Source organism: Monopterus albus, unplaced genomic scaffold (genome assembly GCF_001952655.1).
Source record: "Monopterus albus unplaced genomic scaffold, M_albus_1.0 scaffold72.1, whole genome shotgun sequence".
Lineage (NCBI taxonomy): Eukaryota > Metazoa > Chordata > Actinopteri > Synbranchiformes > Synbranchidae > Monopterus > Monopterus albus.
Genome location: NW_018127952.1, coordinates 84,278 through 98,614, shown reverse-complemented (window position 1 = coordinate 98,614; position 14,337 = coordinate 84,278). Strand labels below are relative to the sequence as shown.

The 14,337-nt window shown below is 40.1% G+C and overlaps 2 protein-coding genes across 3 annotated transcripts; one reads left to right on the top strand and one right to left on the bottom strand.

Annotated features, from left to right (window-relative positions):
- Positions 1 to 446: 446 nt before the first annotated feature.
- LOC109963365 (UPF0469 protein KIAA0907 homolog) lies at positions 447 to 12,623 on the top strand. Of its 2 annotated transcripts, none has more exons than XM_020605841.1 (14): positions 447 to 750; positions 1,913 to 2,186; positions 2,281 to 2,400; positions 2,552 to 2,631; positions 3,612 to 3,664; positions 3,820 to 4,025; positions 6,167 to 6,375; positions 7,444 to 7,504; positions 7,786 to 7,843; positions 8,776 to 8,851; positions 8,958 to 9,011; positions 10,179 to 10,274; positions 10,745 to 10,830; positions 10,915 to 11,005. In XM_020605841.1, the coding sequence occupies exons 1-13, from the start codon at positions 722 to 724 to the stop codon at positions 10,824 to 10,826; spliced, it is 1,398 nt and encodes a 465-aa protein (XP_020461497.1). In that variant the 5' UTR covers positions 447 to 721; the 3' UTR covers positions 10,827 to 10,830; positions 10,915 to 11,005. The 2 variants fall into 2 exon arrangements, with proteins under 2 accessions (XP_020461497.1, XP_020461496.1); XM_020605840.1 differs by adding an exon at positions 11,482 to 12,623 and having other exon boundaries at positions 450 to 750; positions 8,776 to 9,011; positions 10,915 to 11,030.
- LOC109963366 (fibronectin type III and SPRY domain-containing protein 2-like) lies at positions 12,223 to 14,076 on the bottom strand. The gene is made up of 3 exons (XM_020605842.1): positions 13,947 to 14,076; positions 13,688 to 13,864; positions 12,223 to 13,058 (listed from the first exon to the last, which is right to left on the bottom strand). The coding sequence occupies exons 1-3, from the start codon at positions 13,973 to 13,975 to the stop codon at positions 12,809 to 12,811; spliced, it is 456 nt and encodes a 151-aa protein (XP_020461498.1). The 5' UTR covers positions 13,976 to 14,076; the 3' UTR covers positions 12,223 to 12,808.
- Between the last annotated feature and the right edge of the window lie 261 nt (positions 14,077 to 14,337).

Below are 14,337 nucleotides of genomic sequence, written 5' to 3'. Positions count from 1 at the left end.
TTTTCAGAAGGCCAACATGTGTTTAAGATCCTTTTTTTATTGGTCACATGAAATATTCTAATTTTGTGAAATACTGGATTTGGGTTTTTTTTGTCTTTAATCCATAATCATCAAAATTGAAACAAATAAAGGCTTGAAATATTTCACTTTGTGTGTAGTGAACTAATATAACATACAAGTTTCACTTTTTGAAACAAATTATTGAAATAAATGGACTTTTCCTCGATATTCTAATTTTTTGGCACATACCTGTATTTATCCGGGCTTGGGACCGGCACAGGTCACTAGCTTGCAACCCCTGTAGCTAGATTATATTACAAGACACATCTGATAGACAAAATCTTATGCAGACTATACCTTTAATGGGGGCCTGTCTTAGTTCCAGACCCCCAAAAATGTTTATCTGGTAATAGGCATGAACTCGTGAAAAAGCAGCTTTGAATTTTTGTGTATTCATTTGTTTCGTCATATTCAGTCATCACCAATTTGCTGGAAATCTCCCAATATAACTTTAAGTCGCATTCTATGCTGTATAAGTTAAAGTAGACAACATTTCTTTAGTGTTACATAATGCGAGAACAGTTTCGTTCCGCTGTCGCCAGACTTTGCGACAGGTCGTCAGAAGAAACAGTCGGCGTGAGAGAGATTAGACTTATGGCTGTCGTCGTCCAACTATAATAAAACAGTTTTAATTTTACTACATATTTAGTGGAGTGGTGATATGTCTTCAGGAATGACTGGACAGACGCCGTAAGTATCGGTTTTAAATATATTTGGTAATTTGAGTAATGTCAAACGTGCTAACACCCACATTTGCACCGAGCGTCAAGTTAGCCAGCTAAGCTAGCGCTAGTCATGGTTTTTGTCGGCCTGTTAGCTAAATGAGAGTTAGCTTTAAAGCTGGCTAGCATGCGTAGTCATGGCCTGCGAATAAATGTTAACGTTAGATGGCGGGCTATATTTTGTATGCTTAAAGTCAGTACTGCCAGTCTGGTCTGAAAGTATGTCATCAGATTACTTGACCCCGTTTTTAAAATTTTGTATAGATAATGTTAAGTACGTCCAATACAGGATCGTACCTCGCTAAGTTAGCTGGCTAGGTCAGCCTAATTTTAGCTATCTTAGCGTTCGCTGAGAATGAACACAAAATTCAAGCAGTGTCGTCATTAAAAAGACAATTTATCAACTAAAGACCTGGATAGCTCCACAGTTTAACGTTAACTTTATACTAAGATTTTCTTGACATAAGGCGGTTTACGACTGGCTGCAATCAGCTATCCACATTTTGAATGTATTCCTTCAAGATGTTTCGAAATATCGAAGTGTTTAAGCAAACGGTACAAGATTGGAGAAAAAAGTGGGGCGTCATGGTCGTTCCACACCACAGTTTGGGCAGTGCCGGTGTTTGAGCTACATAGGTCATTATGCGATTGTAGTTCTTTTTAACTCAGCCAAAGTTGCCGTTTTAGTCTTGACACTGCCCGGCTGCTTTAATAGTCAACCTGGATCATTGAATGCACTTCAGTGTAACATTTCCCCCTTAACATATGTGTTTATGAAGCTCAATGTTTGTTTTTGGTGAAATTGTCATAAATGTATAGCTTTAAATGTTTATTATTGAGGTCATAGTTAAAGGTGGTGTTGTACTGGACTACAATATATTCGGACGTGTTTCTAATATTTCTACCCTCTCATATACAGTATGTAGGACAAATATACAGAGACATCTCCTCAATGTAATCTATTTAAGTGGCTGGGCAGTGTATTTCACCACTTATAACGTTATAAAGATTAGTTTCTCAACATTCATTTCAAAACTTCATTTTACTTTGGCTTTGTACTTTTATGATGTTTGTTTTATTTAAAGCATTCTAATTTTATAGTTTGTCTTTGCTTGTTGTTTTATTCTCAGGTGCCTAACCAGCCGATGGGATCAGCCAGCCCAACCTAAACAGAGTATAGCTGTAAGGCAGCAGAAGAGTAGTGAAGATGCAGCTCACCCCATCCATTTACCAGGAGTTGTCAGCACTCCTGGTTCAAACAACACAGTTTCCCAGTCACCACAAACAGGAGAAAGGCCAGCACCTCAGGGAGGAGTTAAAATGGCTGCAGCCATGGCTGCTAAAATAAATGCCATGTTAATGGCAAAAGGAAAGCTATTGACTCCTCCACCGTTACTTGCAAAGGTGCAAATAAATTAAAAAGCTGTAGCGAATAACAACCAAACGTCTTGTCATTTGATGGCTTACACTTTCACTTGTCGTTTGGCATGTCCTTTAGACCCCTCCAAGTGTGCCTGTGCCCACCGCTGCAGAAGAGATGGTGATCACAGAGGTTGACATAAATGATGTACCACTAAATTGCAGAGACCTTCTTACTAAAGGCAAAACACAGGAGGAAGTAAGTGGAAAGTGACCATGGCAGTGTTACATCTGATACACCACACTATTATAAAATGTGGAAAGTGATAATGTAGTTTAAATTAATTTAAAGGCTTAAAGTAGACATTTTTTGAAAATCCCTCATGCTTTTATCAAATTTCTTTTTTCAGATCCGACTGATAAGTGGAGCAGTTGTCTCAACAAAAGGTCATTATATGACTGAAGCTGAAAAGGGAAAAGGAGGAGGAGGGTATGTATGTAGGACATGATCTTGTTCCTGCAAAAGAAGTATTCCATTTATTAAAGTTTCACATCAATCATAAGAATGGCTAATTTGATGCAAGATAGTAGATGAGTCTTATTTGTTCAATGAAAGAAATCATAATCTTAATATAGTTTATTTTCACTAGTTGCCGTAAGCTATACAAGGAGCACTGTCCTACAAATCTTGTTTACGCTTATTGCTTTCCAACAAAAATTTAATATGTGCAGTGTCCATTTAATAGATTAAAGGTTAAGGCTGGTCATGCAATATAATCATGTAATATTTTTTTGTTGTTTATTTCCCACAAATTGCGTACAGAGACTAAACCCAACAGTGGACTTTGGGTACTTGCTGTAATGCTTGTAAATTTAGAGCCATGTTGAGCTTATTTGTCTGTGCCGTAGGCCTCAATTGTTGTCTGAAAACTGTTAAAAGCACACCAGTTAGCCACTGTATTGAAGTAACAATCAGCTGCACATTTTTGTGTTTGTAGCATGTAATGCCATTCAGCTAACAATACAAGAAGCTAGTGGAGTTGTGCAAACAGGGCAGAGGTCACACTTGCACACTCCTCTCCTTCTTTCTTTAGAGACTGCATAAAAGTAATGTATGTTCTTAGCACCTGGAGGTTGTTTTTGACATAAAACTAGTCCCACAGTTTTTGTGAGGAGGAAACGTGTCACTCAGTGCAGCAGTGTGGCTCACTGTTGTGTTTAACAGTTTTCAGACAACGATGGAGGTCTGCAGCACAGGCAGTAAGCTAATCCATGTTCTGGATTCACAGACGTTAAATTCATTGACGGTTTTAGTACCTGTTTTGGATTTATGGAAAATAACCAAAAAATAGGAAATCATCGGCCTTACCCTTTAGTCAGTTACAATGATAATTTAGGAAAAGAACAGATGTTTGGAGGACTATATGAGTTTTGTGTTGTCCATGACATTTGTGATTTGCTTTCTTTTAGACAAAGACCTTTGTATTTGCATGTCCAGGGAAAGACCCAAGAACAGGTCAATAGTAAGTAGCATAATTTTTCATCTGCTCAATATGAATCTGGCTTTGTTACCCAATTTACTTCACAAATGCCGTTAGCATTCCAAAGCCTGTCTTTGCGGCGAGGTATGCTTAATATGGCTGATATCCAAACATTGTTGACTTTTCTGCTATATCAGAGGCTGTGATGAGGATAAAGGAAATCATCTCTGAGGACGTGTTGAGGGCCTCGGCAGCATCAGGAGGGCAACAGGTGCCTGTAATGCCTCCGCTCACACTCTACCCTCAACCTCCTCGGCCTGTTGTTCCCCCTCCTGTTCCACGAATGCCAAACACCAACTCGGTGCCAGGCCAGGGACATCGACCTGCAGCTCCTCATTCAGGGGTAAGCAGATATGACATCTGTGGTGAAGTTCAAGCCTCTACAACCAGTGGTGAAACTTGTACAGTGCTTTCTGGCAGTTAAATACCAAATGTTTATCATGTACTATTCATTTGACTGTTTTATAAACAGGCCTGTCAATACTTGGTATATAGTTAAGATGCATCTCCAGTGTATTTGTTCTCTACCATGTACAGTGCCTATCAAAACTACTCACTCCCCTGAAAGTTTTTACCTTTTATACTGTAACAATATTGAGTCATGTTGGATTTAGTTTAGCTTCTTTGACAGTGATCAGCAAAAAAGTGAAAACAGATCTCTACAAAGTAATTAAATTAAAAATAGAAAATAGATCGCAAACGTATTCACCCCCTTTAAAAGCGACTCACCTAAATTATCACTAGTGCAGCAAGTTGGTTTTAGAAGTTGTAAATGGAGTTAAATGGAGATCACCTGTGTGCAGTAAATGTCTTTCAAGTGATTGCAGTGAAGCTGTATCCTGGCCAAAATCTACACTGTAAAAACAAACAAACATTCCAAGAAGCTTTGTCAAAAGGTTATTAAAAAGCTTAAGTCAGGGGATGGATGCAAGAAATTTTCCAAGTCACTGAATATCGCTGGAGTATAGTTAAATCCATCATTAAGAAATGGAGGGAATATGGGACATGTAAATCTGCCTAGAGCAGGTTGCCCTCAACAACTGAGTTACTGTGCAAGAAGGGTACTAGTGAAGGAGGCCACCAAGGTATCTGTGATTCCTCTGCAGGAGTTACAAGCTGCTGCAGCTAAGGTGAGACTGTGCATACAAGAACTGTCCATGTTCTTCATCAGTCAAAGCTTTATGGGAAAGTGGCAAAGAGGAAGTAGCTGTTGTAAAAAGCTCTTATTAAATCTTGTCTGGAGTTTGCCAGAAGGCATGTGGGACACACCGAAATCAGCTGGAGGAAGGTTCTATGGTCTGATGAGACGAAAATGGATCTTTTTGGCCATCAGACTAGATGCTGTGTTTGGCCTAAACAAACACTGCACGTGATTACAAACTCACCATCCCCACCGTGAAGCATGGTGGTGGCCGCATCATGTTGTGGGGATTCTTCTTAGCAGCAGACCCTGGAAGGTTTATGAAGGTAGAGGGTAAAATGGATGCAGTAAAATAGAGGGAAAACCTAATACCATCTGCAAGAGAGCTGTGAATTTGGAGAAGATTTGTTTTCCAGCAGGACAATGAGCCCACGTATACAGCCAAAGCCATACAGAAATAGATCAAAAGGAACAATGTTAAATGTTCTGGAGTGGCCAAGCCAGAGCCCAGACCTCAGTCCAATTGAGAATTTGTGGCTGAACTTGAAAAGGCTGTTCACTCATGATCCATATGCAGCCTGATAGAGCTTGAGCAGTTTTGCATAGAAGATTGGAGAAAAATTCCAGTGACCAGATGTGCAAAGCTAATTGAGACTTGTCCTCAAAGGTTCAATGTTGTAATTCCTGCCAAAGGTTCATGTAATAATTACACATTTGAAGGGGGTGAATACTTATGCAATAGCTTATTTAGTGCCTTATATTTCTACCATGATCAGTGCCAAAAAAGTCACATTATATTTATTGAGCTTATTCAGTGTTGTAACAAAAGTTGAAAACTCAAGGAGTGAATACTTTATATAGGCACTGTAAACAGTCGGCTGAATGCTTATTTTTTTTATCTATATCTTTCTTTATTCTGTAAGTACGAGGTTGTAGACACTGTGGCTAGTTCTATGGTTAAAAAGAAACCCAAAATGTGTTATGTTTTCTTCGTGGGATGTTTAACATTTCCATATAAAGTAACTATTGAACATCCAAGGTAGATAATTATACATAGTCTTCTGTGTGGAATATTTATTGTACTTGGCTTCTCATTGTGTCTAGAGTCAGAATATTACAAGAGGAGGTAAAGAAGGTGAGGCAAATGAAGACTGTTGCCTTCACTGATACCCACCTCCCAAATTAAAGTAGCAGACAGAACATCCGTGGTCTACAAGAAAAAGCCTTGGATTACTGCATCTGCTTACAAAGCTGTTGTATTAGCATTAGTCAGATTTACACTAGATGTCAGTAAAAAAGCTAGATACAGGACATATCAATAAATCACTCTACCCCACCCTCAGAGTTTTGTGCACACCAAGATATTTGTGGGTCTGGACCAGGCATTGCCTTCGTTCAACGTGAATGAGAAGGTTGAGGGTCCAGGAGGTTCGTACCTGACTCACATCCAGACAGAGACGGGAGCTCGTGTGTTCCTCAGGGGAAAAGGTTCTGGCTACATTGAACAAGCATCAAAACGAGAGTCTTTTGAGCCTCTCTATGTCTACATCAGGTATGTTAACTTTAATTGTTCACCTTTACAAACTTTTCAAGTTTTCCGTGTCTGATGTGGTTGTGCTAGTAGCACTGTAAATGTAACAGCTCGAGTTGACAGACTGGACAAACAGGTTGAAACATTAACAGCACTTGCTGTGTAGAGAAGACCTTTATTGCCAGACCGACATGTTTTGGCTTGTGGCCTTTGTCAGGGTCATTGTGAAAACGCCTAACAAAGAACATTTAAATAAAACAGGCATGAGACAAAAGTCATTGACAAAGGTCAAAGGTTAAACTATTATTTAAAGGTAACCAGTCATATACATAGCATTAGCACATAGGTACAGTATGTTGACTATGTAGTCAAGCAGTTTTCAGTCACATGTCTTAATTTGGCAGAGGCAAGGGGAAATGTGTTGGTCTAGCAATAAGATTGTTTACACAGCAAGTTTTACTGGATTTTTAAAAAAGAATTTTACCATTAAAGATTGATTTCTTTTTTTTTTTTTCCTTCATGTACTTTGACAGTGGGTGAAGTTGTGCCAGAAATCCCCCCGCTATGTAGTCTGGACACCCAGGCAATTACATAAGTCATATTTACCTTACATCTACCTCAAAAGATGTCCCTCAACTGGTCATATCACAAAAAGTGTTCAAGGTTTTTACAGATTTTGAACTTAAACAGCATCTGTTTTGGAGTATAGGAACAGAAGTTCCACTTAGGTTTCAGTAGAAGCTGGTGGCATAGAAGTCAGTCATCATTTGAATAGCTTTTTGTTAGAGAACCGTGTTTATTCTTAACGGGTGCCCACAAGGAGGGGTTTTGGTTTTATCCAATTAATGAAAAATTCTCTAAATTGTAATAGGACATGACTGGACATGCTTGGTGTACAGAAGTTAATTGTTTAAATAACTGAGGGCAACACGTTCAAATTCATGTTGTTTGGTTTCAGCTTTTGATTCATTTGTGACTGTAACCGCCATCTGAGAATGCAGCTGTCATATAAATGTTATAAATGTTTTTACTCTGTGTCAGTCTCTTCCTGAGTATGTTCCTCTTTAAGTGGTCTGTTTTGTGTTTCAGCCACCCAAATGCAGCTGGATTGGAGGCAGCAAAGAAACTCACTGAGAGTCTGCTGGAAACTGTGAGTTCACGATATTTTTTTCCCTAAATTTGTGAAGTTGCTGAACTGATCATAATTGAATGAGAACCTAGAGGGAGGTATAAGAAGGTGAAACTATTAAGGCATATAGTTTTCACTGATACCCACCTCCAAAAGTGAAAGTGGTAGTGTGAACCACCTGATCTTCAGAGATAAGGTTCTGCGTGCTTTGCACCTACCCACAAAGTAAATGTTGAAATAAATCACTTCAACGATTTTTGTCTAGCAGTGTTTTACATATTTCCCCCTCCCCCATTCTCCAGGTGAGAGCTGAGCATACCCGTATGGTGTCCATGTACACAGCCACAGGCTCAACACAGCGTGAGTATTATTTTATGCCTTGCAACTAAACAGGCAAGTTCCAACTGAATGGCCAAATAGTGCTGTAAGGACGACACATTTTTGTAGGCCAGCCCGAAAGTTAGCATCACCCTGATTCCTCAACAAAAAAGCCAATGGGATTTCTCCATAGGTTTTTGGATTATTGCAGATAACAGGCTCAGTGACAAACAGTGCATGACATGTGTTTTGTTCAGCAAGATAATCTTCACCAGTGAACACCACTTTTATGATTTTTAAAGCCCAAATACAATCACCATAAGTAAAAGGCTATAAAGGCACTACACCACAGTTCCATGACTTCAGTGTCACCACCACAGCTTCCAGCTTATAAACTGATTTAGCACCATGACCTGATATAGCAGATGATCATGGCTGTGTCAATTAGAATAGTTTTCAAGTGCATAATGAGACTGTAAAGGCGGGCTAGTGAGTAGATGAGTCTCTGTGTTCAGTGTGATGACAGCTAATGTTCCAGATAGCCTCTGTAATCTCATTTAGCCGCTTGTTAGCAACTGCCTTTTTTAAGACTCGTAAAAGCATTAAAAATAACGAGTGGGGTATCCACTGATCTATTTTATATCATAGAACAAGCCATGTAAATGAATTGGCCCCATGTTAACCACAGACCTTATTTCAGGCATCTAACCAAAAATCTATTGGAAAAACCCATTGACTTCAGGGTGAGGCACCTGGAAGTGCAAAAATGCCAACTCATTTCCAGGTTTTAGGACACACTGCAGCACTTTGTATCAGGCACTACCTGCATGCATTCTTCTTGTGGTAATTATTCCTTCCTTTGACGTCTTTAGTAGCTCGACAGTAGTTTGCAATAGGTCACGTTTGTCAAAACACGCTGTTATTAATCCATGGGATATATGCTATTAATTCCACATTCTATACTTTCATTTCAGCATACGCAGCACATGGATTTCCTCCTAATAGCAATTACTCTAGCCAGGGGTCCTGGTATAACTACTCAGCAAATGGGTATGCTGGTGGCTATTCAGCGTATCCAGGAGAGCGTGGTTATTGGAGTAATGCAAATGGTCCCCCAAGTCATTCTAACATGTCGACAAACCCTCCATCTTCTCAGGCAATGGTTCAGTATCCAGTGTGTCCTCGGAAACCACATCCCTATCTGGTCCAGGTAATTACTGAAGATTAAAGCTGCCGCATGTAGTAATTTCACCTCTAGTTTAAATCTGCACACCACAAACGTACTGTTAAAAGATTTTGAGGTCATTATAACACCGACAGGATACACAAAACCCACCAAGGCCCTAAAAAAGGATAGGTTTTTGTTTTTCTTTTTTCATTGCTACAGTGGTATCAGTGTGCACACCGGTCAACCACAACATTATGATCACCTGTCATAATACTGTATACACAGGAGTCAGTGCAGCAGTTGGTTGGCACTCATGTCATTCTGTAGCTCACTGCATCTTCTTTGAATCAGTTTGCTTCCATAGTTACACTGTCAGGAAGAGCATGAATGTGTCGACCATTCAGTGACAAACTTGTGTAAAAGGAGTGAAAACTGTGGTGGAGAGAACAAGTTGGAGTTAATGTTTTAGATAAATTCGACGGTGGGGCGACAGTGGTGTGGTGGGTAGAGCAGCTGTCTCCCAACCGGAAGGTTGAAGATTCGAATATCGGTACCTGTAGTCCACATATCGAAGTGTCCTTGGGCAAGACACTGAACCCCCAAGTTGCCTGTGATGGCAGCACGTATGCACGCAGCGGCCTAAACAAAATTTTGTTGTACGTGTCACAGTGTTACAATGACAATAAAATAAAGCTGCTGCTTCTCAACAGCCTCCCCACTCTAGATGTCATATCACCACAGTACAGTATTTATCATTTTCAAAGATTCAAACAAAATGGAGTCTTTTGAAATGGATGAATGAAATTTTATGAATGAAAGTTTAATCTACAGTAGGTCAACCTCATCATCAGTGAGCCTTGGATGTCCATGACCCTGTTGTCGGTTCACTGTTTGTTCTTAGACCACTTTTGTTAGGTATTAACCAGTGCAGACTGGGAACACCCAACAAGACTTGTACTTTGGGAGATTCTCTCACTCTCTTGTCACAAATTGACCCTTGTCAAAGTTATGCAGATCTATGTACTCTATTTTTCCTGCTTTCAATACCTCAACTTCAAGGAGTGAATGATCACTTGCCGCCTAATATACCCCACACAGTGACAGGTGCTGCTGTAACAAGATAATCGGTGTTATTCACTGCACCTGTTAGTGGTCATAATGTCATGGTTGATCTTTGTGTGTGTGTGTGTTGGTTTTGCTCTACTTAAGGATCCTGGCAGCAGTAAGACAGTGGACCTTGAAGTATCTCCCCTTGACTCTGGAAGTCCCAAACATCATTTCCAGGAGGGGGCAAAGGAAGAACAGGTTAGCTGAAGAGAAACACCTGTGTATGTTACTGAAAGGCCGTTGTCTCTTACTCATTGATTGACCTAGTTGAATCTGATCTTCACCATTCACAGAGAATGGAGAAGCTCAATCACCGCTGCTTCATCACAGAAATTGCAGAACCAGACATTTGACATGAAAAGTAGTCAGTTTTTGTCCTACATGCAAGCCATCTCTTTTTGTGCCTAGTGAGTTGTATAAATGCCAAATTATTGCTGCTGATTATACAGCTGTTTAGTGACAATAAAACTAGTTTTTTCTACAGTAGACCGTGCTTTAATGCCTTGATTTTCACCTGGAGTTTGTGTTTAACAATAAGGAGCCCTAAGCACTTGCAAATATTTTCACAATATTGCCCCCCCCCCCCTTGGATGCCATACCTTTTCTTTATATGCAAGTTTTTATTTGTATTAAATGTTTGTGGGGTTGTTTTTTACTTTTCTGTGCAGCCTACCAGCTGCTCCCCAGATGATCCTGCTCATCAGGAGTCTGTGCTTCCTGCCTCCAGTGTTGGAGAAGAAAAAGTCATAGAAAGGTCTCTTAATCGATTTCATTTCCTTAATGTGTTATTCTTCAGCAATCTTTAGTGGTGTAGATACTGATGCTCTTCAATCTCCAGGTTTCTTATGCCACCACCACCTCCCTTTGTGGCCCCTGTCCCTATTGCACGCAAAAGGCCAAGAGAAATAGTGACAGATGATCAGGCCAGCCTGCCCAGTAGCACAGCATCATTGGGTATGCTTTTTTATTTTTTTTATTTTCTTATATTCTGAGAGCCTGAGTTTTGAGACATTTCTTCCATGGAGTTGTCTGTTGCATGAAATGGCATCTCCCCTCTTGGAGGAATGGGGGAGGAGTGGAGACCTTTGTGACTCTCCAGTGGTTGAACCCACTAACACACTCTTCTTGTATATGTTTTTTGTCTTTCCCTTGTTTTCTCTCTCAACATGTCCCGGACCTGCCTGTAATGGATGTGCTGTGCTGCCGTTTCATTTGATATCTTCCCTCCCCTGGCTGTGGATCAAACCAACTCAAAAACCACCGCTAACATGGGGCTCCTCAATGGGTTTCCTTTTTGTTTTGTTCTCTTGCTTTGTCTCTCCCCCCTCTCTCTTTGCCTCCCATCTCTCTCTCTTGTCTCCCACCTTTGTTTTTCTCTCTCTCCATTTTTACTGTGCCCTAACAGGTGTTCAAGTAGTGGTGTTGGAGAAGAGGTCTAAATTGGACAGAGATGCATCAGGGCTAGTGCCCTATGGAGGAGATTCCTCCGATGAAGAGGAGGAGAGAACACACAGCAGTAAGACATAGCTCACAACACCTGCCCCCGCCCCGCCCCCACAGGATACCCAGAGACCCAAAGTCGACATCTATTATATCAAAACAAATCTCAAACTCAAACCCCATCCAAGGAAAAATCCACCTTTGCATTGTCAGACACTGTTTTAGGACTGTGCTAGTGATTTGCCGTTTACTACAATGATGATTTATTGTTTTTCTTTAATCTCCTTAAGACCCTGGTTTGAAATGTCTGGTAACGGTTAATGTACTAAGATCCACTTTTGGATAGGAGACAAGTTGACTGGAGAAAAAAAAAGAAAACATTTAATGAACTGTATAGCCTCTTGCAGATGTTTGGTGCTTTGCAAGGCTATTTGTCCTATTGTGGGTTTTGAGTAGTGTACTTCTTATTTTCATTTCTTTCATGCATCCCCAGAATGCCTTTCTGTAATGCCTCACAACAGGTGTGAACTGATTAGTGAAGACATATTTAAATGTATGCCCATGTATAAAGCAAATGTAGAAGTATAGTTAGCTTGCCAACTAGTTCATTGTCATTGCACATGTATGTCTTATGATGAGAGAATTTTCAGGATACCGTCTTTGTCTTTTCAGTTTTCCTCATGTTGTTGCTGTCTTAATGGAAACCTTTTTTTTTTACTGCAAGGGTCTGACTCTAAAATGTGCAGTTGCCAGGCTCTTAAATTTTCCGTTGAAGTAAAAATGATCTACACCACTAAGAGAGAGTAGGTCCAGAAAAGCAAATCGCATCAGCAGTAGTCTTTTTAACAGTGTAAAAATATGCAGGGTGGATTTGTCCTTTACAGAAGTGAGTCCAATTGTTACAACTACAAATTGATTTTTTTCTTGTTTAGCTTTTGATGCATATTTTGATAGTCAAAAACAATCCCTTCTTACCTTTTCAACACTTGGTCTGCTGCAGTTAGTGATGGTATACTTACTGTAAAATTCAGTGAAACTTTTTCTTATTTTGGAAAATGGTGTATGCCTGTTCCCATGGAATACTATAATAAAAGCAACAAAATCCTTTATTGCCCACACATCTTATGCTGCTGAGAAACATCAGTGTTTTTTATGAATTTGGATATTCACAATGTTATGGTTTTCTTTATTGGGACTGTGACCCAGAACTTAGGTAACAATTGATAGCAAGTTATTTCACTCCCTAACAACCTTAGGGTTTTATTTTGTGATACTAGTTATGATTGCTGGTGTCAGATAAATGCATACTTAGGGGCCTCTATACGGTTGTGTACAGTAAGCGCTCCAGGGTTGTCCAGGCCAAAGCACGGGTGGACATAATTTTGGAAGTGACAGTGGAAGGTGTGTAGATGCTGTTCCAGATCCACATTGAAGAAGGAGAGTGTCCCTCTACTGTAGTCCAGTGCTACTCCTATGCGCACTGGGTTCACTGTAATCCTCAAGTCAGGACTCCAACCGTTGTGCAGAAACTCGTACTTATGCCTTAAAAAATAGAGGGCAACATTGATTGTATAGTAAAGAAATGCCATGTGCAAAACTTTTATCAGTCTGTTGAGATAATGCTCCCACTCTTTCAGCCATTGTTGAAGCAGATACTGAATCTTAAAGAAAATGATAAGTCTGCACATTAAATTGCACTCAGGTATAACCATCAAGATGATGCCCACAAAAGGAAACCAGATTCAGGGCTTGTGTGATGGGCTATGCTGAATGTTTTGCTGAGTATCACAATTCAACTGTTCTCTATTCCGAGAAGAGTTGCCATAGCAACACTTAAAATAATTAACGATGGGCCTCCAGTCTGCTTAATTTAGCATTGAGCTGATGCAGAAATATTTGCTTGGGAAAGGAAAATTTATTGTGGCTAAAAATACTCTTGGCCCATTTTCCATGAACTTCAGTAGTCTGCATCATTCTCAAGTCGTATTGGCTGGAAAATCTGCATCTGCTTGGTCTGTGAAGTCCTTTGAAAATCAAAGCCAGTTTCTCCACTGTTGCATGTCATACCCCTCCATTTTGCCTCCTGTTTCCCATCTCTACTACTGTCAGAGGCAAAACAAGTGGATTATTTCCACAGTGGCGCTGTGTCAGCAGACATGGTGCATTGTTACCTGGAGGGAGTGAGAATGTGCCTCATACACCAGGAGGTATTGTTGGCTCCAAGGTATGAGTTCCTCTCTGTGGCCTGATATGCAACTCCAATCCTAAACTCTGTCTCGTCATCCACCTTGACTTCCCAGTAATGCCTGCTTCGCACTGGAATCAAATCCCCCAGGACTGCTACACATCTGCATCCACGTAGATTAAACGCAGAATAAAATCAAGCTTAAGACTCAAGTTCCAATTATCTTTAGCCACCATGTACTTTACCTGGTAAAGGTGTTATCATCTAAGGCCATTGCAGTAATTGGCAGCTCCTCATCTCCATAAAATATGGTGAAGCCATCTTCAGAGATGGATAGACAAGGATGGGCAGTGTCCTCCAGGAGATAGAAGAATGTACCTGCACAGGTGAACAAATGGTAGAAATGGGTTGAAATAAAAAAAGGAACAGTACAGTTTTGGGATACCTTAACTACTCAACAATATACAGCATGAAGTTAAAACGAACTCCACCTTGACCCAAGGGTCACAAGATGAATCCAAGAGCTTGCCAGATAGTTACAGGGGCACTAAATTATTAACAGGTGGAAAAAGTACATCGTCTACTTAAGTAAAAACACTGTTACAAGTAAAAGTCCTGCATTCAAAATGTTACTTA